Source organism: Phragmites australis, chromosome 2, assembly GCF_958298935.1.
Source record: "Phragmites australis chromosome 2, lpPhrAust1.1, whole genome shotgun sequence".
NCBI classification, from domain to species: Eukaryota; Viridiplantae; Streptophyta; class Magnoliopsida; order Poales; family Poaceae; genus Phragmites; species Phragmites australis.
Window position 1 is genome coordinate 3,430,314 of NC_084922.1, and position 24,217 is coordinate 3,454,530.

General features: G+C 43.9%; 4 protein-coding genes across 4 annotated transcripts; 1 reads left to right on the forward strand and 3 right to left on the reverse strand.

The window, feature by feature from the left end:
• Positions 1 to 1,141: 1,141 nt before the first annotated feature.
• On the forward strand, positions 1,142 to 5,020 carry LOC133894784 (uncharacterized). The gene is made up of 7 exons (XM_062334951.1): positions 1,142 to 1,547; positions 1,635 to 1,722; positions 1,847 to 2,091; positions 2,201 to 2,288; positions 2,382 to 3,559; positions 4,431 to 4,538; positions 4,649 to 5,020. The coding sequence occupies exons 1-7, from the start codon at positions 1,242 to 1,244 to the stop codon at positions 4,733 to 4,735; spliced, it is 2,100 nt and encodes a 699-aa protein (XP_062190935.1). The 5' UTR covers positions 1,142 to 1,241; the 3' UTR covers positions 4,736 to 5,020.
• A 1,361-nt stretch (positions 5,021 to 6,381) lies between these two features.
• Positions 6,382 to 7,072, reverse strand: LOC133894792 (uncharacterized). The gene has a single exon (XM_062334963.1). The coding sequence runs from the start codon at positions 6,857 to 6,859 to the stop codon at positions 6,644 to 6,646; it is 216 nt and encodes a 71-aa protein (XP_062190947.1). The 5' UTR covers positions 6,860 to 7,072; the 3' UTR covers positions 6,382 to 6,643.
• A 5,699-nt stretch (positions 7,073 to 12,771) lies between these two features.
• On the reverse strand, positions 12,772 to 13,311 carry LOC133894811 (uncharacterized). The gene has a single exon (XM_062334984.1). The coding sequence runs from the start codon at positions 13,221 to 13,223 to the stop codon at positions 13,011 to 13,013; it is 213 nt and encodes a 70-aa protein (XP_062190968.1). The 5' UTR covers positions 13,224 to 13,311; the 3' UTR covers positions 12,772 to 13,010.
• Positions 13,312 to 16,798: 3,487 nt separating this feature from the next.
• On the reverse strand, positions 16,799 to 19,049 carry LOC133894801 (non-specific phospholipase C6-like). Its single transcript, XM_062334974.1, has 2 exons — positions 17,487 to 19,049; positions 16,799 to 17,337 (listed from the first exon to the last, which is right to left on the reverse strand). The coding sequence occupies exons 1-2, from the start codon at positions 18,820 to 18,822 to the stop codon at positions 17,036 to 17,038; spliced, it is 1,638 nt and encodes a 545-aa protein (XP_062190958.1). The 5' UTR covers positions 18,823 to 19,049; the 3' UTR covers positions 16,799 to 17,035.
• Positions 19,050 to 24,217: the final 5,168 nt, after the last annotated feature.

The following is a 24,217-nucleotide window of genomic DNA, read 5'->3' on the forward strand; positions in this document are numbered from 1 at the left end:
TTTATTAACAGCTTTTGTGGTTGCTAGTAGTAACTTTTGTCGAAGATGAGTAACAACATATGCAAAAGACCAAGTTATTAGCGAGACTATGGGCTTGTTTGGCTAGAATCAGGGTAGCTCAACTAAACAATAGCTTTCAAATTTTAGTTTTCTGAGTGGAATCAATGAGAATAATTCTCTGAAATGAACTAGAAACTGAGGAGCTGAAAAAATCAGCTTCTCCTGATTCACTTCACATACAGAATCACTTCCTCCATATAATTTATTCTAGAGAATCACTTTTAGCTACAGAATCATTTAACATAGAGAATCACTCTCCACAGAGAATTTGATTTAAAAAGAGCTCTACCAAACAGACCATATATAGTAACTTATGTTGTATGTCTAACAACTTATATTGTATTGTTAAATGAAGCATCAAGTTGTTAGTGATACCGTATAACAACTTATGTAGAGACTATGCGATAACTTATGCAGAGATTGTGTATCAACTTATGATGTTTTTTTTAGCAATTTATGTTATGACAGTTTATCCATAAGTTGTTAGTACCGTTATTTATAAGTTACCAGTACCTATAAAATATCTATACAATGCATATCTTAATTTGTAGATCTCATCGTAAGAAACACAACAATATAAAACAAAATTGAGAACGAAACAAATAAAAAAAGTTTTAATCATTTTAAGAACTTAAATGAACTAGTATAACCAAACACGACAATATTAGGTAGGTCGGCAAAAAACGCCCTGCCTGGATTGCCCAGGAGCGAGCATGGCCCACTACGCGCAAGGGTCGCGACCAGATGCGCAATAGACTTATCGATTCCAAAGCACATGTTATACCCATCGGCCTATATATTAGTTTTTTATTTTTAGATTTCAAAAATCAAAAAATTGAAAAACTAGATGCATGTTTGAATAAATAAATAAATAAATAAAATTTAAAAAATAAACAGATCTCTTTGGAACGGACGACATATTAAAAAAATACAAAAAAACACCTCAAAATTCCACGGGCCCCAGCGTCGGAGCCTTAATTGGTGGGCCGCATCTTGACCCAGTCCATGTGCATATGTGGATTGAGCTGGGATTCGGCCCTACCTTTTCACCCCTGGTCGGCCCTTCCTTCTCCCGCCCCCGCTATATTGGCGCCAAAAGATCCCAGTTTTTGCCGCCAAAACCCGCGGCCTCTTCTTCTCCTTCGCCCCTCTCTCTCTCCCTCCCTCCCTCTCCCTCTCACATGCCCACTCAGACGCACGCGCGCACCCCGAGCCAAGCGCGCGCAGACGCAGCCACCATGCCGGGCCACAGAACCCACGCCGCTGCGCCCCTCGGCGGCGCCATCTCCCGCCGCCGCGCGGAGCTCCCCCGCCAGAGTGGCGTCGGCGTCGGCGGCGTCTCTGTCAAGGACCTCCGCCTCCGCCGCGTCGTCCCGCCCGCCTCCGCCTCCCTCGACTCCTCCCCGGAATGTGCCGCCGACGCGAAGCCTGGATCTGTCGAGAGCACGCCGCCGGAGGCCGTGTCGGCGGACCTGGAGCGGAAGCCGGTGGGTCTTCTTGATCTCGCTGCTACCGCCTTGCATTGCCTCTGTGATTTCCCATCTGATCTCCGACTCGGTTTCCCGGTGGATCAGGTACTCCCGCGGCCCAAACTCGTGCGCGACCCGAGCTCCTTCGGGTACCGGCGGCTGCTGCCTTTCCTCAACGAGATGGTCATGAACGGTAATGTCGACCCCTCGCCCCCCCCCCCCACCCACACACACAAATTCATCCTCTTCGTCTTGTCCGACTCGCATTTCTTGTTCTTATGCCGTCTCGCGCGCGCTTATGGTTTTGGGTGGTTCAGATGGCTCAAACTGCGAGGGCGTCCCTTCGGAAACCACGGCAACACACTTAAAGGAAGAGCTCAACATATCTCACTTTGGGTTGGTTGACGAATCTTTGGGTGGGAGTCACCGCGAATCTGATGCCATGGATTCTGTGGAGCCGGTGATGGTGAAGACTGGAGGAGACCGCGAGGTGAAGGATGGCTGCAACAATGTCAGAGGAGAGACCGATACTGTTCGTCATGACCTTGCAAGGAGCAAGCCTGTGAGTTTGATGTTACATCGTCTCGTATTAGTAGTCCATATGCCATGTTCAGGTTGCTCCGGTTTCCTGTATGCAATTAATGGACAATTTGTGTGCTCGTGTGTTTCAGTGGCTTACCCAGTGCGCGAGATCTAGATTTGTTCATCATCCGAGCTCGTTCAGCTACAAAAGAATGCTGCCATTTCTCATGGAGAATGGTAAGATGACTGATGGGTTCAACTGATTACGATTTAGTGACATCTTTTTAGGGTTCGATTTTCTCATCATGTTCTATTGCCCTGCTGTCTCAGATATCTCATCTCAGGAAGGTGACAGGGTCAAAATTCGAAGAGTCGCAGAGGAAAGGCAACTAATATCAGATGAGAATGACTTCTCAGCCAGTGGGCAGCAGCATCTTGCTGCCTCAGAAAACTCTTCTATGGAATGCAACAGAGCTCAAATTGAAAGAATGGAAGAAGAAAAGCCGCCAAAAGCAGATGAGAATCATGTTCCTGATAGCAGACTGCTTCAGCCTGCTGTTCTAAAAGCATTTTCTCCAGAATGCAGTGCAGCTGAAGTGCAAACGCAACAGGAATTTTTAACTTCAAGACAAGATCCGCTAACGTCTTGCAATGGTGAATTAGCATCAGATGGGAATGATGTCACAGAAGATTCTGCAGAGTGCAACAGAGATTTAGTCAAAAGAAGAGTACAAGATGAAGCACTAAAATCAGATGGGAGCTATGTTCTGGATAGCAGAAAGCTTCAGCCTGCTGTTTCAGAAGTCTCTCCTCTGAAAGACAGCACAGCTGAATTGCAAAAGGATACACAAGAACAACCACTAACTTCATATGGAGTTGAGGAAAACTCATTAACATCATACAAAGGTGAACTTCTTGCCAAAGAGCAGCTTCAACCCTGTGTTACAAAAGAGTTGCTAATTGCACAACAGCAAGACAGTGCTGAGTTCACTTTAGTATCGCAGAGCCAGAGCTCAGAGTTGGGATGCCCTGATGTTGGTTTTGGTAATCCTACCAAGACAGTGAAACCATTGTTGCATCGACATTGTGCACTAGAGCATCAAGATGCTGTGGCTTCTCTTGATACTGATCCGCTTCGAATGATCTGCAGACCTTCTGATCCTTACGATATTGACAGATCCTTATCGGTGGAGGAAATGTCTGGTTGTGTTCCGCTCACTGAATCAGGATCCAGCAAAGCAGGCATATTGCGGCCAAGAGTAGCCCTTTCTATGGAAAAAATAGGTCTTTCTCCCAAGAAACTTTCTCCAAGAAAAGGAATACTTAAGAGGCATACAAGGGGGTGCAAGGGTATTTGCATGTGCTTGGACTGCTGTACATTCCGTCTACGCGCTGACCGAGCTTTTGAGTTCTCTAGGAAGCAGATGCAAGAAGCAGACGACATAATTGGTAACTTACTGAAGGAGTTGGCAGATCTTAGGAGTCTGGTGGAGAAGCCTACTGGCCAAGTAAGCATGATTACTGTCATTTTACCTTTTTGTTTCTTTTCCTTATGATGAGGTTCTGCTCATAGAAATGTGATGTTTGTGCTTTACTACCTGACAGTAGTATGACCAGTTTTACTTCAACTGTGTGATATCATCTAATCTGAATATTCAAGGTCAGGATCGGGATTTCCCCTCCTAGAGTACATCATATTAGAATGTGCTAACATTTTGGGAACATTTTTCAAGATAAGTGCACAAACTAGGTAAATTTGTCTTCTGTGTCTGGAGTCTTGCTAATATGGGTAATATTTTATTATGATGCCTGTTGAAACCTATCAAAGGAACTCGGTTGCACATTTTAGTCAGTAAGAAAGTGTATGCAGTAATTTCATATCCAAGATTACTCCAGTATTATTAGTAATTTCATATCCAAGATTACTCCAGTATTATCAGAAATTTACTGTGATCATAACTTGTCATATGTTACTGGAGCTAAACTTTCTGTTGATGTATTGACATTCTAAAAGTCGATATCTACCTCACTGTTGCTGATGCAACAAGGCGTCATTAAATTTATCGTTATCAACACAAGCATTGTAAAACCTATGGCCTACCTGCAGTCTTTAAATGATGTCTATTTGTGGTTTGTCCTAGTCATGTATCATGTATGATTAAACCCAGAAAGTAAAAACTTACTGACTCATATCTGTTACTTTGATGAGAGTGAGCTTGCCATTATTGACTGGCTCTTTCAGTGGATGCAAATTCTGTTTTGAGATGATGGCTGCCTAAAGCATCATAATCACCAGTGTTACAGCTTTGTGTGTGTATATTCATCACAAGGTCAAACTTTACAAAATCCTTAAATCATTCTCTTGGTTTGAAATTACAGCGGGAGTTGACACAAGCAGCTTGCAGACAGGCCTCTCAGGTGGAGGTGCTGGCAAGAGATCGTTGTCAGCAGATGTTCCTGGATCTCAACTCCCATTGCAGAATCCCTGTGAGTAGTTGCTCTACCGTGAAACTGAATTTCCTTTTATTTTCGCTTGACCTGACCGGGCGGACACACGAGAGTTGATGCATGGATGCTAACTGGTTGCTTGAACTCAGGGGCCGAGGGTCAAATTCGCGCAATACGTGGAGGAAAATATGGCCTCTTCTCCTCGCAGCAGCAAACGGAGGTGTCTCAAGTCATGAAGGTGCTGGAGATCCGACTAGATAGATCGTCTGGCAGGCTGTTGTGCATCACATGATGTGTGCCGTCTGGCAGGCTGTTGTGCATCACATGATGTGTGCCACTTGTGAATCTCTACCTTACCTTTATGTGTACTGCAATGCGATGAATGCAACGCAATGCGATGCGACCCTTGATTAACACAAGTTATAAGCAATAGCAACATGGAGGGTGCTTTTGGGAGCCTTCTCTGTTGACAGAGGTCTCTCTGATTTAAATTTTTTACGGCTGTTTGATTCTCTAGAATAAATTATATGAAGTAAGTGATTTTGTGCAGAAAATGAATCAGGAAAAACTATTTTTTTCAGCTTATTAGTTTTTAGTTTATTTTAGAGAATCACTCATGAATTTCACTTAGGAAGTTGAAAGCTGTTGTTTGGTAGAGTTCTTTCTGATTTTAGCCGAAAAGTTACTTTGAGAGTTCTGTTAAACATATACTAATTACGCTCGTGTGAGCAGCACTCACGAACCTTTCTGATAGGAAAATGCTGCGCACAACTTTGGTGAGATGTGTGGGTGCGTCTTGGATGAGATGGTCGGTCCGGTTGGCATTTGATGGTCTAGGAGGAAGCAGCGTTCGGCTCGGTTTGCTTTAGGAGCAGGTAGCGGGGGGCAAGCCTCCGCCTTCCGACAACCCCCTCCTTTCTTTTTTGGAAACTTTTCCCACGTTTTTCCTTTTTTAGAAGTTTGGCTTAAAAGTTTGGAGGAAAAAGTTTCAAGAAAAAGTTCTGGAGCAAAAAGTTTTAAGAAAAAATTTTACAGTAAAAGTTTTGAGAAAATATTTTAAGCAAAAATTTAGAGGAAAAGTTTGCCGCACAAAAAGTTTGGTTCAAAAGTTTTTCAGAAAAACTTTGAGAATAATTTAGCTGGAGAACCAAGCATGCCATTTCGAAGCCACCTCACGCCAGCCCCAAGCCGACCCATTCCACCGTTCTTGTGGCCTGGTTCGCTTGGGCCTCACCCAGCCCCGCCTGGGCCTCCCCCTCTATGGCCTCTGCCTGCAGCCCCCATGGCCCCAGCCCCTGCAGGCCGGGCGCCCGCCGCCTGGGCCGTGTGGCACCCGGCAGCCCATCGCGCGGAACATGAATTTCGGTGGTTATGCTAGATACAGAAGGGAGATTTGGAATGTTGGGATGCAAATGGAAGTTTCTGAAACTGAAAGTTCTCATAAATATCGAGTAGGGTTATAAAAATCATGTTTACTCCGTAGTTTGAAAATCATGTTTACAAAAATCATGTTTATAAAAATACACATGTAAGTAGGGCTATAAAAATCATGTTTACTCCGTAGTTTGAGCCTTTGAGGTGAGTCTGAATACAGAAAACATAAGGTCCTACGTCACTGCAACTGCTCTCTCCCGTGTGTGTGGGTTTCTGAATTAGATCAAGTGTGCTAGTATTTGCAGTAGCATGAGTGTGCTCCTTGTTTGGCTCCAACATAGGCTAACCTTACGATCGAAACCAATCGATGGTTTTCGCCTCGCGCGTTTGTTAGCGTACGTGAGTCATGGCGGGTGCAAGGCCCACAGTCATCTCGGTTTGTTAGCCGATATCGAAACCAACAATATCGACTCGATGCCTTTTTTGGGGATCGGAATCGACTCGGTACTTCGATTGGGTGCTAGCTGCTCCATACATGATACATCAACTAGTAGCATATACGGTTATCAGATCATTAACAATGAACACTACTGTCACTGCTAGTACTAGCACGAGCACATGTGTAAATAAACACTTAATTGTTGTGCGCAGAGAGGCAGGCACACGCTCTCGTCCTCACTGCGAGTGATCGACGTGGATGAGGAACCGAAGGCGGGCAGCAGAGCAGGGTTTGCATGGATTGTATCCGTAGCTGGTGGTGAAGGGGGTACTCATGGGTCGGTGGTGATGTGCACCCCGATGGCGATGAGGAAGACGGCGGCGAGGGCGAAGAAGATGATGGAGTGGACGAAGATGGAGGCGGCGCTGGTCTGCATGTTGCCGAACTCCACCAGGCGGCCGCACTTCCCCGGCAGCTGCAGCAGCAGCCCCGGCGAGAGCAGCACGAACAGCACCACCGCCACCACTACGGGGCCCCAGTCGCTCATCGGTCCGGTTCGATCCTTTCTTGGGCTCTTCTCTCTCTCTCTCGATCTTGTTCTTGGGCTCTCTCGCTCGCTAGCTCGGGTGGGAGGGGAAGGCTCGGTCGATGGAGAAGAAAGAGTTGGCCAGTCGCGCGTATAAAAGCAGATCGAGAGCACTTGAGCCCGACCGACCGACGACGACTCCCACCAAATCAAAATGAAATGAAATCAAATTGCTTTGCTAGTGGAGTGCGTAGCAGTATATACTGTAATAATCTGGTATGCACTTTACATACCTATACCACCAATCATGCACACGCTTTCTGCGCGGAGAAGTTGAGACGTTGCCATCTCATCCGCCCCGTCCATCCATCGTGTATCCGCTCCGCGACATGCCGGTCCCTTCCTCTCCCATCACCAATGGTCCAATGGATTGCGAGTGCCACGAATTGAAATTTTCATATGCGGATGTATAAACATTGTTCTATTGGATCGTTCATTTATATTAAGGTTTAATATAAGAGATGTGAAAAAATATAAAATACATTACTATAAAAAATAGATTTATATATCGGTCCATCACTATCGGTTTCTTACGAGCCCGTAGTGATGAGGTATCACTGCCGGTTTGTATCAAGAATTGATGCTAAAAAACAATTAAAAAAGAATCGGTAGTGAAACTTGATTATCACTATCGGCTCTAGCCACGAGCCGGCAGTGAAAACTTGTCTATCACTGCCGGTCAGCAGTGATAGTCAATATTTCACTGGTAACTCTAGCTACAAGCCAGCAATGATGGTATTACTGTAGGTTTGTGACTAAAGTCGTTAATGACAGTGGATAATAGTTTATTTTAAAAAAACCGTAATTTTTTCATACAAAATCGGATGGGAACAAACTTTATATCAAAATTGTAGGCCTCGACGAGATCTACAACTTTGTAGTTGAAAACTTTTTCATTTGATATCATTTAGATATCCAAATAATCATTTAAAGTTTTAGACATAAGATATTAAAAGGATTGTATATGTTAATGGTATCATTAGTACTTTTATGGTGAGATGGTAAGGACATATTACGTGAGCTGAGAGGTTTCAGGTTTGAGTGCCACGAACCACACGTGTGCTTATTTCGTGCGAAAAAATCGTGTGACTTGTGACTTGCGCAGGCGTGAAGTTCCTCGGGTGTAATTTTTTTTTTCAATTTTTCCGGCCCCAAAAACATCAATTTAGAGCCCGACTATCACTACCGGCTGAAGTCTTCAATTTACAGTGATAGTCGATTATCACTGCCGACTGAAGTGTTCAGCCGGCAATGATAACCTCTTCAATGCTGGTCCCCGGGCCGACAGTGATTTTCAGGGACAATTACTACTCGTTGTTTACTGTCGACTCTAAAACCGATAATGAAGCGGGTTTTTTAAACAGTGATAGGGGAGAAAATTAATGGATAGATAAATATTATGTGAGAGAAATATAAATAGATTAGGCATGCATGTATGAGTGGATATGGAGTTATATTTCCGTGCGCGTCCGTACGTGAGTGATATGGATACCGTACACTTTTCTCTATTTTTTAAAACCCTATTACAATATGTAGATGTGCACACACTTTTCTCGCGGGACATGTTCAAGAGGACCCTCGTTTAATTTGGTAGTTCAGTGGCGCGCGTGGTTGTTTGATCAATCAATAAACGTCTGAATGATACCACTCGTTCATGAATGCATGCACTCGATTTATCAACAGGCGTGAAAGCAAGCACAGGCGCAGACTAGTCGGCACGCTCGAGCTAGCCAGGTGGCTCCGATACCTAGCGGGCGTAGATGTGGACGCCGACGACGACCACGAAGATGGCGCAGAAGCCGAAGAAGTGGAGGGTGTGGGCGAAGATGGCGGCGCCGCTGGTGCGAATGCCGTGGAACTCCGCGAACCGCCCGTTGCTCCCGGGGATCTGGCACAGCGCGCAGCCCCGGCGTGAGCAGCACGAAGAACAGCACCGCGATCAGCACGGGCCCCCAGTCCGGCCGACATGTCCGATCCGGCTCGATGATCGACTCCCTTATTCTCTTGTGCTACTACTGGTAGTCGCTTTGATCAACTCGATCGATTCGTGCTGCAATGAACGTGGTGATCGATCGCATTCACCGGTTACACATCTTCCCGGCTGGGCGACGTACTATACGTGTTAACCGGTTGGTAGAGCCTCTTATCTAGTTAAGAGACCGTCCATCGGCATTTCCCTCTCTTAATATGAAGCTAGGGACGTCTTCTCTCCATGTATTTTTTGTTTTTGTTTTTGTTTTTGTTTTGAGGAGTCGTTAGCCAAGAGGGGCAACTCGCTTGCTTAATCACGACGCCGCTGGTTGACGTCTCACAGGTCTCCATCGAAGACTCGGCAGAGAAGACATCGCAAAGAGCAGAGGCCTTCTTCAATTTGCAGTCCAGCTACTACTACTGGAGTACTACATAGATAGCGAGAGCAACTCGATCGGTTTCTGTTTCTGACCTTAGAGATCGAGTCGAGCGCCATGTATTGCCATGCATACCCGCATTTGGCAGTGCCTCTGCTCTGCTGGGAAGCTGATTATTGCTATTTGGTGATGCCTCTCGAAGAAAATTATATAAGATCATTTATCAAAAGATTTATATAATATCTTGATCTATACCGTTTTTCTCTAATTTAATAACTGATACGTACATCCGAGAGAAAAGAGAGACACATGTCATATAAAAAAAATTATTTCTATAAGACCGAGTCTCGTAAAATTTCTCATAACAGTGCCTCTTGCCTCCCATCTTGTGTACAACTACTCCACTAGTGTACCACTAATACTACGTGCCAAATGACACGAATACATGACACAGCTAATTCTGGTGCAGATATATATGCACGTCAGCATCAGGTAGCTTTGACAGAAGCCTCCAACTGACTTCGACAAAGATGACGCAGCTGCTCACTTTCTGACTCAGCTCAGCAGCGACTACACACTATTATAGACAGGGATATTTTTTTATTCACAGGTGAAAAGACCCAAATTTGCAAAATTTTGCTAAAATTTTAATAGCCAAGCCGTGCACGAACCACATGCTAAGAGAAATTCAAAAGCATTAAAAAAAACTAGCGTATCAATAATGGTTGTATGCTAAGATACATCAACTATTTATATTTAAATATTAGAATGTAAAATATAAATATAATTTTTGTTCATAATATTGGAATCATGTTTATTATTTGTGAATAGATCTAATTTATAATTTTGTTTTATGTGTTATGCAAATTTATTTTTATTTGTTTCTTGATTTTTTTAAAATTATTATTATTTTTAATGTCGTCATCGTATCTCATATTATTTTTTTGGAAATACATTATAAATTCTTTGGTATTATTTTTGTGTGATAATCCGTAATATGTTTGCGTTCGGTTGTTTTAATTTTGTAATGTTTGATTATAATTGATTTGTAAAAGTGTGTTGATTGCTAACGTAACTAAGTTGGAGTTTGCTAACGTAATCTTGTTGGACAAATGATATCTAAAACAAAAAGGGAAGGAAAGGCAAGGTAAGAAGTAGTTTTGAGGCTGGACTCTATGATTTTTTTTAATTTTCTATGTTGTTTCGTCTGGTTGTTGATCTATGGTTACAATTATTCAATCAATTAATTCGACAGTTGTATGTTTTGTTTTTTTATTGGAATTTCTAGGATTTTCTTAGGATTAATATGAAGACACTAAAAGAAGTCTCCAATTAGTAAATATAAGATAAGATACCGAAGCATGCAGCTTCGAGTCATATTCAAGCTCGATCAGTTTCAGAGAAGAAACCAATCAGCTAGGCCTAGCAGAACTGCATGCACAAATTAAAGCTCATATGCAATGAGCATGCACCGACATGTCGTCTGTATATCCAAAGAAATGGTGCCCTATCGATCGATCGATAGGAGGCTATCTCTGCATGCACGTGGTTGAAGCCTAGCGCTATGCTTACTCAGGTCACATTAGGTTTGGCCGTTGTTTATTTGGATGAGCAGGCACAGCATCCACATGCACCTCATCTCATCTCACGCGATGGGTGCCAACTGAACCAAAACAAGCCTCCCATGGGGCGCACGGCACGGCTGCGCCCACTCCATATGAATGAGCATGCCTTTCACCACCTAGCTCCGATTGTTCTTTGTGCATCAATTCCTTTTGTTCGGTTCCTACACCGCTCACATGCTCATGGCGACCCGACACCAAACTCTGTGTGCAAATTCTTCGCATGTCTCGTAGTCCAAAACAGGATCCGGACGTCGGATCGGCTTGCTACCAGGGATGATCTCACAATCCGATATGTCCACTATGCAACGGAGAACTAGAGCCGAATCACCACATGTTCGCTTCATGTACGTAGGTTCTCGCTACGCATCTGGTCCGACCTCACGCGCTAGACTTCACAGCTGACACTTGAGCCACACTATCGAGCTTCCAATGGTAGTTTACTATGGCGACGCATCCGACCGTCCCGAAGAAGGGTCAATCTGGAAGGAGCGAAATGCGAGAATTTTTCACTCCTTTGGGCGCCCTGCTAATGTGGTCGCTCAGTCAATCACATCCTCATGGCGCCCCTAAGCACAAACAGCTTCTTATTAATATAACCGGCAGCTCAAGACACCAAACTCTGTGTGTACAGCGCGCGTACGTTTACCGGTAGTTTAACTGCCGTTTCAGATCGTCTCCCCTTGTACAGTATCTCAAAAGTTTCAGATCAACTCTAACAAAAACTCTAAAAATTCATTCTCTATAATACTATTACAGCATCCCATAACACTATTACAATTCCTCTATTTTTTTCATCTCAAACAGCTACTTTATTTCCTACCTTCCATTCTTCTCCTCCTTCCCTCGGGTCCACACGCATACGAACAGAACAGTGATACAGGGCTCAAACCGAGCAGCAAATTTGCCGATATATGCCAGAGCCTGCTTCACTGTAGCACACGACAAATAGCTTTTACGGTCTCTGCTGGAGTGTCATACGGCTACAAGAAACGCTAAGGGTGTGTTTGGTTGTCCGCATGAGGTTTTGTAAAGCTGCATCGTATATCCTGGATGAGTGGAAGCAGGCTGAGGGGATCCGTATTCTGGAAAAGAAGTGTGTTTCGTTGGTTGGATGAGCAGATGCAGGTAGAATTTGAGTTTGTGTTTAGTAGGCTGAATCTGAGACTGCATGAAAGAGTTCGCTGTTGCTGACGAGTGGGCCCAGCTCCACAGCATTGCATCCGGCGAGCCTGGATGAGAGCTACGATTGATTTCAGCGCACGGGCGGATGCAGCGTCGGACCGTATTCGCGCATGAGCGGATGCAGCCTTGGTCTGCTCGTCACGGCATCCAAACATTCGTCTTCATCCGCATATACGCATGAGGCTGGCTTGCACGAGCAGAGCAGGCCACCGTCACGGCAACCAAACACGTCCTAAAAAGACGAAGCACAGTGATGCGGGGTGGATTTCCGGTCACCGCCGGAGATGGCCTCAGAGAAAGCAGTGCAAGCAGAAACAGGCTTACTCGTAAGCTACATACTAGTTCACTCTGAGCCCGTACAAATAAAGCATGGAAAAGTGAGCTAGGCAGATGAAACTGCGCAGGGAATTCATACTAATCGTCGAAACGTGTAATGACTATATAAGGACTCGCTCGCGCATAGTTTCAGAGAAATGTAACCCTTGTGACCGGCGATCGTTTAGAACGATTCGATCGCGTTGTATAAGTCCTTTGTACTTTTCATCTAATTGATGCAAAGATGTACTAATTCTAAAACAAGTAGTTTCAGAGAATTCAAGGTATATATGCAACAATGAGCTGCGCTTAGATGTATACTATATGCTAGGCTGCCTACTCCAGGAAAGGGAATCAAACAATGAGAACAGTGAAGTGATTCAGACAAATTAATCTGATCGGATGCAAGAAACAAATTGAACTCTTAGTTATATCATTCCATAATGCACTTGTGAACGAGGTTATGTAATCACTCGTTCCGCACCCAATACGCAAAGGCGAAAGAACTCAACTCATGTAGACGACAGAGAAACCATGGATGATACAAACATATATATAAAGAAGAATCAAGAGATGGGCTAGTGGAGGATATTAGGTGCCAGGTGATCGATGGACCATCAGGCAGAGGCAGGCATCGACTGCCTAGGATCCCAGGTACATGTGCACCCCGACGGCGATGAGGAAGATGGCCGTGAAGGTGAAGAAGAGGATGGCATGGACGAGGATGGAGACGGCGCTGGTGTGGAAGTTGCCGAATTCGATCGTCCGGCACTTGCCGGGGATCTGGAACAGGAGACCCGGCGACAGGAGGATGAACAGCACCAGCGTGATGAACACTGGCGCCCAGTCTTGCATCTTCTTTTCCTTTTCCTTCAGTCCGTGTCTCTGTGAGATGCAGCTTATATCTCAGTCTTTTGGCTTTTGGAGCTTACTTGGTAAGCGCATGTTTGTTTGCAGCTTATATCTCAGAGCCTCTTGGCTTTTGGAGCTCACTTGGTAAGGACATGTTTGTTTGCTGTTTTTGTTTTGGTTTTTTTGAAAAATTGTATTTTTAGTTTTTTTAAAAACTATTTTTAGATTTTAGCTATTAGTTTTTGCAATAAATTTTAACTTCTCAACACATAATTTAAAAAAAAACTACTTTCAACTATTTTCTCAGCTTCTAATTTATTTTCTCTAACTTGATGCTTTTCCAAAAACTACTTTTTAACAACCTTTATTTGAACTTCTAGCTCAGGGCTCCTAGCGCCAGAGAAATTAGAAATAGAAGCATCAAACAAATAGCACTCGGTGCTAGGTGGCCAGTTCCTTCATACAGTACTATATAGGTGCCCTACCGTCCAAGAGAGGTTGCAGCATTGCTGTCATGCACATGCTGCCTTTGTGAAAACTGAAGGTAATCAGCATTCGGCAGAAACACATGCTAGTTAGTAGTTACCAAGACTGGAACGCTGGGTTTAGGTCTTTCGGCTGAATTTTGCTCCGAAGACTTTTGTACAATTCCTGCATTGCATCGTAGTTTAACGTATATCCACCACACGTAATCCAAAAGCTTACCGGTACCGGGCATACATGCATAGTACCAATGTACCATGTCTGAATTAAGATTCAAGGGTACACTTTGGTCACGGAGGAAATAAAACTCTGCGGTTACTGTTCATCTATGAGGCGCCGATAAATCAAAGTTGTACTGGTAGGAGTACAAGAATAAGATGTGCATTGCCGTACGGGGCATGCCAAGGAGAACTGTCAAGTGACCTATGCCCATGACTGAAAGTCATTTGCGACCCTGTTGCGTATCGTGCTGTACTTTGGAAAAATACCAATATCTATTTCCAACGTATGTATAGTCTATCTTGTTTGCCCATCTCTTCTATAAGACACTTACGTGTCTATTGATTTTCTTATCTATCTTATAATTTTTTGTTTATGTTTTAAAATAAATTTTAATATAAATAAACTATTCTAATAATACGTTCGTTCGCAGGAGCTAATGGAATTTTCGTGTTTTGTACTTCGTTACCTTATCTGATCCACTTCACTGGCAGAACGAGGGCACAGCAGGTGCAGCAGATGGTAATGCTGGATTGGGCAAATGGCAGTCGCTACGGTAACTTGGACACCTGGTGAGGTGAGGAATGAGGATTAGGTGCTCTGCAACCCAATCCAACGTCTCCGGCTACTGATGGAACTGTACAAGAGTAGGACGCCTCAATAGTACCAAAACCCAACCACGACTCTAACAGCTGACCTGCTGCTACTGCCTAGCTAACCACACAAAACTGGTTCGGATTTCCGTGTGACAAATTAGTTAGGAGACAGAGCAGCGAGTACCAAAATTAGGCTCCTCCATAACTACCAACAGACACCACTACCAGCGCCTGCCTGTGTGCATTATATCTTGATTACTCCACCGATCCGTGAAAAGGATTGTACCACCAAACGTTTAAAATCCGTTTCTAGCCTAGTTCATATGTGAGATGGCTCATGTACGCATATTAACTTTCTTATATTTTTGCTCTTGTTTGGTGTGTACAAAAATGATATGTTTAGAACGTTAAAACTTATATGCTAATCCTTACTCACCTAACTTACAGATATTATTGAAACCACCGCATAACATATCTGAGCCACATAAGCAAACACCATTACTGAATATATTATATTCACCCTCCTTAAGGGCTAACATCCTGGCAACACACCACATAACGGTAGATGCCTAGAACCACCCCTCAGTGTAACGGCTGTGCCACGACCGATCCACATGCACACACGCTCATATTTGATATCACCTATAACATCTCGTATCAAAAATCCGCTTCTAGCCCAGCCTACCTGTGGGGCGAGTCCATAGCCTAAAACCACCACACAAACACACCTAGTCCAACATCACTACTAGGCTGCTAACATGCTGAGTATTACATTAAACCCCACCTCACCTTAAGGACTAACACCCCGGTAGCACACCGCATATACTGTAGATACCCAGAGCCACCCTTCGGTGCCACAACCATATTGCGGACTGATCCACACGCATGTGCATCGAGGGTTAATACTTTGGTACCACCTATAATACCATGTGTCCAAAATCTACTTCTAGCGTAGCCCACCTGTGGAGTGGGCTCACATACGCATATCACTTCTCTTACGTTTTCGTCCGTGCTTTGTGTAAAAAGTTTAACCCAAAGATAAAAACGTTAAAGCTTATATGCTCGCCCTCACTCACCTAAACTTTAAAAGTGTTACTAAAACCACTACATAACACACTTGTGTCATATGCGCCAACACCACTACTAGGCAACTAACGGGCTGAGGTAGTCTGGCCCGACGTACGTATATCATATTTTTTATACTTTCGTTCTTGTTTTCATATAAGAGAGTTAAATCGAGGGTGATATATTTAGAATGCCAAAACTTATATACTGACACTTACCCACCTAAACTTTTAAGCCACACAATACAACGGGGCCACATCAGCCAACACCACATTAGCGAACACCACATATGCTGCTAACGAGCTGAGGTATTACAGGGATCATGAAAGCTGGTGGTAAGGTAGGAAAACCAGACCACCACGAAACTCATGTTGACCAAAAGTGTTTCTGCTTTACTTTTTCGATGAATGGTAATTGAAGTATAAGTGAACTATTAACCTTTCGTCTCAATCAGCTTAGACTTTTGGTGCAACTTGTCGGTGAATCTTAACTGGATAATGATGATAAAGCCTCGTTTCTAGCAGAGTGTAAGTGGAATGTCTGCGACTCTTCGTCAGCCGAAAGAGGAGGGAGTGGGACGGTTCAGTTGCAAAGCCAAATCCAAAGGATGGGAGATCTCCGTCGAACTCGCTTTCAATCACAGGAGGATAGTAGAAAGATCTATGCCTCTTCGTAGAAAGTGAAATTTCGTCCTTACACACGCTATGAATAACTTGAAGGGCTCTGCACTCTCAGTATGCGAAAAACACTTTATATCACTGACACGCACTTGTATGTACTTATGACCTACCGGGATCTAATCTGGAGGTAAATGCATCTGGTATTTTAATCCCAGGTAACAGGTGAGCACCTGTGTTGAGCGGGGCTGACGGGTTCCGTCCCATGCCAGCGACCTTGCTCCATCTCAGAGCATTGCCTGGGCTTTAACAAGTGAATCTGAAAAACTCAACATCTCTCGAGATACCAAATCCCAGTGGGCTATCTGAACATTTGATCCAGGTAGACCATGGCAGTCCGATCCATGCAGAAAGAAGGCTAATGAATCATCCATCTCTCCCATCACAGCATTTCAGATCTAACTTGTCAAAGATGCACATGCAAATGTGCTAATGAATCTCTCCCGTCTCTAAACGACAAGGAAGAAATTCTTCAAAAGCAAGCCAAAAACAAGAGAACAAACAAAGCACCACAGGTATTACCTATTCATTTGTGCCATATAATGTACTTCATATTCCTCTATAACCAAGTTCATGAAAATAATGCGAAACTGTTACATTTGAGCTCAACATTTCAAGATAAAACTCACACACACACACACATATATATATATAAATTAAGGCTCTAGCAGCTCACTTTTCGGTTATACTAATATTTCAGAGACAATATACATTATACGGTGGATGCAAATCCGTCTGTTAACTAGGTAAGCTAGATATATATAAGTAGATATGATCAAGGGCTTGAGCTGCTACTCTTACTTGTCAAAGACGGTCTCATCGTTACAATTGCAGACTCATTTGCACCTAGCCGTTTTGCCTGCTTGCTTGCCTGCAGAAAACTTGTGATGGCTCGCCTCACGTACGCATCGGCCTGCTTCACGGTCATCTTCTTGCGAGTCTCCTGCGCAAGACTGGTCAGCATGTAGTCGCCATTGAGGAAGCTTGCGAGTTCGAGGAGCTCGCGCTGGAAATCCGAGAGCCAGCCATTTTCTTTTGCTGGGCTTGGTCTCTCAAACGGCACTTCTGGCAATGTCTCTGAAAGTGAAGGGTGACAAGAGACCTTAATTAAGCTTCTAATCCATACGATTTCTTCAATCCAATCTAGTGCATTAATTCTGCTCATTTCTTCAATCAAATCTAGTGCTCGATGTGGACAAACATCTTTCAGTGAAAGAGTAGTGTACCTGGACAATCCGTTCTTGGTTGGTCGAGCTCGGTGAAGATGTGCTCGAATGTGCCAGCCCACGCATCTCTCTTGGTCAGGAAATCCGACGAGAGGCTGAAGATCTTCTTCAGCGTTGCCGGGATGGAGGAATGCTCGAATTCTGAGGTGTCGGTGGGCCCAACGGGGCGGCCGACGACGGTGCCCTTCTTGATCCACGGCGAGACCATGATGGTGGGCACCCTGACGCCGAGGCGGTCGAACTTGAAGAAGAAGGGCGGCGGGCCCCTGATGCCGTCGGGACTGGGCACGCCGGCGGTGGGCGTGGCGACGTGGTCGTAGAACCCGCCGTGCTCGTCGTAGGTGACGATGAGCAGCGTCTGGTTCCACTGCGGGCTGGCACGGAGCGCCTCGTACACGTCCTTAACGAGGCGCTGCCCGTTGGCGACGTCGTGCGCCGGGTGGTCGTCGTCTGCGGGGGTCCCCGTGAGGTCGAAGTACCTGGGCTCGATGACGGAGAGGGCTGGCAGGACGCCGCGGCGGGCGTGGTCTTTGAAGGTGGAGTCGTAGTGGTGGAAGCTGCGCGCGGCGTAGCGGAGAGCGCGGAGGCGGCGGTAGAAGAGGACGGTGGGGATGGTCTTGAAGTAGACGGCGAACTCGCGGCCGTCGGCGGCGAGGGAGTCGAAGATGGTGCGCTGTGGGTAGCCGAGGAGGAGGTCGAGCTTGTCGTGGGCGACGGCGCCGCGAGAGGTGGCGGAGTAGAGGAACAGCCGGTTGGGCTGCGTGGGGCCCGGGATGGAGGAGAACCAGCGGTCGAAGACGGCGAAGGCGGGGGCCAGTGCGGAGAAGGCGGGCAGGAGGGAGGGGCGGAAGGCGCGCATGACGGCGGAGGAGAGGAACGCGTTGACGGAGAGCGCGCTGCGGACGAAGCCCGACATGGAGGGCTGCGCGGCGGAGGCGGAGATGTTGCCGAAGACCTGCTCGAGGACGTCCTCGAAGGAGTGGCCCGGGTCGTCGGGGACGACGAGGTCAGCGTCGGCGGAGACGCAGATGGAAGAGGTGGTGGTGGTGGTGGTAGCGTTGGAGGCGGTGGAGTTGGGGTTGCACTCGGCGCCGGTGAGGCCGTCGATGGGGAGGCCCAGCAGGCGGCGCATCCACCCCAGCATGTGGTCGAACGACCGGTTCTCCAGCGCCAGCACCACCACGTTCTTTATCGGGCTCGGCCTGGCGCCGTCCCCCGTCGCGGCGGCATTGGCCTTGCCGTTGCCGGCCCCTGCGGCGAGCAGGAGGAGGATTAGGAGGAGCGGGAGCGGGCGCAGAAGGTGGTGGTGGCGGCGGCGGGTCGATCCCGTTGCCATGGCCGGCGTGGCGGACGGTTGGGTGGGTGCTCCACGAAATGCCGGTTAGCGTCGTGCGGCCGTGCTCGTGCGAGTAGGAGATGGCGGGGGGCATGGGCTGGCGTCCTTTGGCGGCATTCGCGTTTCCATTCTTTGTTTCGGCGGCCATGGATCCATCCAAAGCACCTGCGAGCCCGTGACTAAGAGTGACCCAATGCGGAGTGAGTGGGTGCCTCACTCACCACGGCCCCGCCTTGTCGTGGACATGCGTGTGCCTCAGCCTGCTCGTCGCTGCTCTAAAGATCTTTCCTCCGATTATCCGATGAACATCGACAGCTATGATGCCAACCAACGAATTTCGAAGTGAAATGTGGTGTCCTGTAGCAAATTCCGCCAAAAAAAAAAAAAAAAAAACAGTACTGCTAAACTTTGCCCCGGCAATTTGTCTGGCGTTCTCACCCGGATCTGTGCCCGTTCATTTTGTTCCCTGATGCGCGCTGACGGTTGTTGTCGTTCGGGTGGGCTTGGTCCATAAAGACTGCATCTATTTTTTTTTTGTGTTTTATATTGCGGAACCGCACCTCTGTGTTAATTATATTAGGCTGAGTGAAGCTGTTCTCGTTCCATCTATATCGCCTGTTCATATTTTCTTTTCATTTCTCTCGAGTCGAGATGCGATTTCTATGTTCATCGTCGTCTCTCCCGCCCCCTCTCTCTTCAAGATCTGTTCGTTTTGTTGTGGATTTCGAATGTTTTGATCCCTATTTGTTGTTCCCCTCCTTATTTTCCATAGATTTTGTGCGGTCTCGGTGAGAACCCGTCCAATTTTATCTCTCAAGTTTAGTCACGTGGCATGAGTTCGTGCAACAATTTTGTGAGTCATTGTGGACTTTTGCTGTTCTTTTGATATCCGTTTGTTGTTCCCCTCCTTGTTTTATCATGGATTTTGCGTTGTCTCGGTGAGAAACACAAAACGAAGCAGCAGTGGATGCTTCATGTCGCCTCGCATCCTTATTTTTGTCGAAGATTAGTTCCCGATAATATATCTGTAAATTGATTGGGTATCTTTGAGAGTAGAGATTAATCACGAAGCGAGACAAAATAACGTATACAGGTTCGAGCCTCCAATTGGAGTAATACCCTATATCCTGTGGGGATGTTGTTACCTTGTATTGATGATCTCGAGTATAAGTAAGGTGACTAAGACTATTACAAGGAGTTTATTGGATCTAATCTGTTCTAGGGCTAAAGTCATCGAGTAACTCCTCTGTTGTTGCCTTTCGTGTTGCTCGTAGTTCTTTTTCCTTGTTCTCCCCCCGTAGCCTTTCCACCTTATATAAGGGTGAGGTATCGACTCCTATCCAGACGTAGTTAATAGGGAGTTATCTTCTTTGACATCTAAGTAGATAGATCTGTTTTGAATACCGGTCGTATTGGTTTAGATAACCAATCTAAACCTTCTTGGTATGTACTTCTTTGATTTCGAGTGTATTAGGTATCGCTGATTCGGTTCTATGATATCTGGAGTTGCCGAATATGCGTCGTATATACCTTGTGTGTATATGATGTACTCCTTATACGTATATACTTCATAGTTAGATATTCGACAATTTCCTCGTCATCGCGTCTTCATTTTACGAGCGAGGGAAGTGCTTGTTCGCTTTTTCGTGGTATTGTTGATTTTGATTTCTTCTCCTCCCCCGTGTTTGCTATTAAGTGTTTCGAGGTGAATCCCCTTGAGTTATGCTATTTGGGATGTTTTTCCCCATATTGTCATCCTAGCTGGGTGGATTCGATAGATGCTAGAATTTCACTGATTGCGATTTGCTTGTGACCTCCTTTTGTTGTGTAGTGTTTCGATCTGAATCTAGTTGTTTGATTTGTGGATCTAGGTCAGTGAAGGTCCAATTTCTTCGATTAGGTTGTTTTTCCCTCTTTTCATCTTCCTCGCTTGGTCAATTTGATAAACGTTAGGGTTTCGTTGTTCGCTAGTAATTCTACTTCCTTTGTGTCGCTGGATTTGAATCATTCAGACGTGATTAGCTTAGCATGGTAAGTTTTTCGTCAGGTAGATGTGATTTGGATTGTTTTTCCCCGTTTCATCGTCCTCGTGTTGGAGATGAATAAGGTTGGTGTCATTATCCTAGTGCTTATTTGCTTCTGATTTGTTCTCCATTTTTCTATGGTTTTGAATTCACTTGACACGATTTGTTGAGCATACTCAGTTTTCTCTATGTTTTTCTTTGTATTTTCTTTGTATTCATTTCATCCTAGGTTCCATGCTGTCTGATGAAAGTTTATAGGCGTTTGTTTCATATGAGCCTCCCCTCATTTCTCCGCTAGTGCCCCACTCATCTTTTGTTTTTCTTCTTCTTTCAATTCGAGTCCCTAATGAGTTGAACTGGTGCTTGAAATGTGGCGTTATTAGTGTTACTAACATTTTCTATTGTTGATGCTATGATAATTCTTTTTATTGAGTCTTTCAACCCCATATAGTATATTTTTTTATGTGTTCTAGTGATTCTATTCTCTCCAGTGGACGCTCTATTGTATGCTAGCCAATTCAGTTCATATCATTCTGTTGCTCACCACGGCCAGTTTATCCTAACTGGTTGTGTATTTTTTGTTTGGGTTGTACTGCTTTGAAGGTCACATTTTGTGTTGATATTAGTCACACTAATGTGTTATAGCCATGCTATTTGTTTCCTCGAAAGTGTTGTTTCCAAGTAATAGTTCTACATGTGATTTGTTTACCTGTATGTTTTTTTAATGCATAGTTTTAGTTGACTTTGATATGAAATGTATTTGAGTTACTGTATGCGCTACACCGTAATTGATGTGTAAATGAACTATAACTGCTATTTCTTTTTACTGTAACACAAACCTCTAGAAGATTTTGCAGCCTTCTTTCTTCCTAGGAACTAATTTTTTGTTCCATCATTCCAGTGTATATAATCTTGCCTCCCTTTCATCATAAAATTGTAGTAGTTAGTAATAAAATGGAATTGAATCTAAAGTACTCCTTAGTCAACTAATCAACTTACACTCTTTAAGAAGGGGTATTGTAATATTGCCATCATTTCTGATTCATCTAACTGATCTACAGAATGATCTACCCATTAACTATTATTCTAAATCCTTTTTGACTTGTCTAGCTAGTGCATAATTTTTGTGTTTCTTACAAAATTGCACCTACTCATTGTTGAACATTGTATCTTGAATTTGCTGAAAATCGCTTGACATGTCTTGAATTCTATTTTGTTGTTGGTAATTGTTTGTTTTTAAAATTCCCATCATCTAATTGTTGTGTTTGCCAATGCATAAAAAGAAGGAAGTGTGCATTATGTATTTTTGTCGGTTGTACAAGGCTTTAACATATTTGAATTTAATTTGTTACCTGATCGTAACTTTCATATACTTTATCATTTGAATTCTCGTCAATATTTGCTTGCTTCATGTTCTCATATCGGGCTTTTGATTTGCTTTTTTCATGAAACAGTGTGCCCCTGGAATCACAATCTTGTAATACAATTCAAATAGCAGGTTAGTTCCTCACATTTATATGCTTACAATTACTTAACATAGTTATTACAGTGTCAGTATCATTGTTATTATAAGCATTTTGTCATGTATTATTGATGTTACTTTGCATTTACCTCTAAGCTTTTATCCAGGTGCTTGAATTTATCTCTCAATTGTATTCTTGCTAATTGTTCCTTGAATGATATATCCTTGTCTCTAGTATAACCTGCAAGTAAGATAGGAGTATTCACAATGTTCTATATCTGTGGGGTCGCCACTAGATTCCCTAAATTTTGTAATTCATAGAAAAACTCTGAAATTTTGACTTTTGTATATCTGGGATTGCATATGCCTTGTAAGTTATTATTTGGTAAGTTATAATTTCAGATTTCTGGTAGACATATGTCGTCACTAGATCATCACAAGTTTGAAATGTCTTGTCTCTTATTCTTAATGTGCTGAAACTGCATTCATATCTTTTGACCATATTGTCCAACAATTTAGAGTGTTGCTCAACTCGTCAAGTGGTTGTTTCATGTCTAATGTTTGTTCTGTGAACTTGTCATGCTGACATATTTCACTTTTGCAGATTATTTCAACGAGTCAAACCTGTTTTGTAAATTCAATTTTTTTTATGTGAAAACTATTTCCATCTTATTACAGTTGAGTTTTTAAATGATGCCATTTTTTTATTACAAGTTTGCAATTGGTTTGCAAATGACTGTTACCATAACAGTAAGTTTTATTCTCACTCTGTTTGCTTAGACACTGACTTTTGCTTGTACCATTTTTTAGATTATTTATATGCTTGTTATATAAATTGTCAAGTTAATACTAAATGATACTTTAGTACATATGAATTATGCTACAGTTACACTATTTTGAACAATGTAATTTATATATTAATGAACTATACCATGGTAGAATCCGAGTTTATTTTGTTGATCCATTTTTTTGGATTCCAGTGGTACCCCATAATATGATATTTTGTACAACATAGAATTTTATAATGTTGTCATTCTGATTTTGTGGGATTGAACTAGGTCCCCTGTCACGGTCCGAAACCCGTAATCATGTAGTTAAGCATCATGCTTAATTTTGAGCAATTTTATTTAGAACAAATAAGTGTTTCGTTTTGAGTCAATCGGATAAGAGAATAAAATTTGGGAGAGAAATGATGGAATTGATAGCTAAAATAATTTCTTTCTCTAACATGTGGGACCCACCAGCCAGCCCCACACCTCACCCGCTCTCTCTCACTCCCACCAGCAGCCCTCTCTCTCTCTCACCTCCACCCACACCCACTCCCTCTCCCTCAAGTGCTCCCTCTTTTCTCTCTTGCTCTCCCAACCGGTTTGAAGAAAAAGGAGAGGGGGAGGAGAAGAAAGGAGAGGAGGAAAGGTAAGGGGAGGCCAAGGAGGAGGTCTCCGGCAAGCTCCTCCACCGGAGGGAAGATTGTTTGTCTTGCTATTTTGCTATTTTATTAGGCTATTATTGTAACATGTGTGATTGTGTTGGTGTGTGACTATGTTATTTATGACTCGGTAATTTTATATGATTGTGTATTGGTTCATTTTCAATATCTCGATAGTACTGAGTTCTTATATGTTTTCGGTTTTCTTATTTTTGACTCCGTTTTTAAGAAGAAAAAAACATGAAAAAAAACGGTTAAGAAGTTTTTTTACTGTTCCGTTTGTTTTCATCCCTAGGGTAACGTTTGGATATCGGAAAATGAAGGTTAGAATAGGGAAATAGGATGTGGGATAAATCTATTTCTATATTTTGATAGAGGGTTTGGGAAAAACAGTAGCTCTTGGATTGGGATATGAGGCTCTCTTTTCCTACCATTTCAAACCCATGGGTCGGGGTGGGATAGAGTAAAAAATATGCGAAA

Coding starts and splice junctions, on each gene's coding strand:
- LOC133894784 (XM_062334951.1), top strand. CDS start 1,242: ATGCCCACTCAGACGCACGCGCGCACCCCGAGCCAAGCGCGCGCAGAC. Junction 1,723..1,846: donor CAACGAGATGGTCATGAACG/GTAATGTCGACC, acceptor TGGGTGGTTCAG/ATGGCTCAAACTGCGAGGGC. Junction 4,539..4,648: donor ACTCCCATTGCAGAATCCCT/GTGAGTAGTTGC, acceptor GCTTGAACTCAG/GGGCCGAGGGTCAAATTCGC.
- LOC133894792 (XM_062334963.1), bottom strand. CDS start 6,859: ATGAGCGACTGGGGCCCCGTAGTGGTGGCGGTGGTGCTGTTCGTGCTG.
- LOC133894811 (XM_062334984.1), bottom strand. CDS start 13,223: ATGCAAGACTGGGCGCCAGTGTTCATCACGCTGGTGCTGTTCATCCTC.
- LOC133894801 (XM_062334974.1), bottom strand. CDS start 18,822: ATGGCAACGGGATCGACCCGCCGCCGCCACCACCACCTTCTGCGCCCG. Junction 17,338..17,486: donor ACCAAGAACGGATTGTCCAG/GTACACTACTCT, acceptor CTTCACTTTCAG/AGACATTGCCAGAAGTGCCG.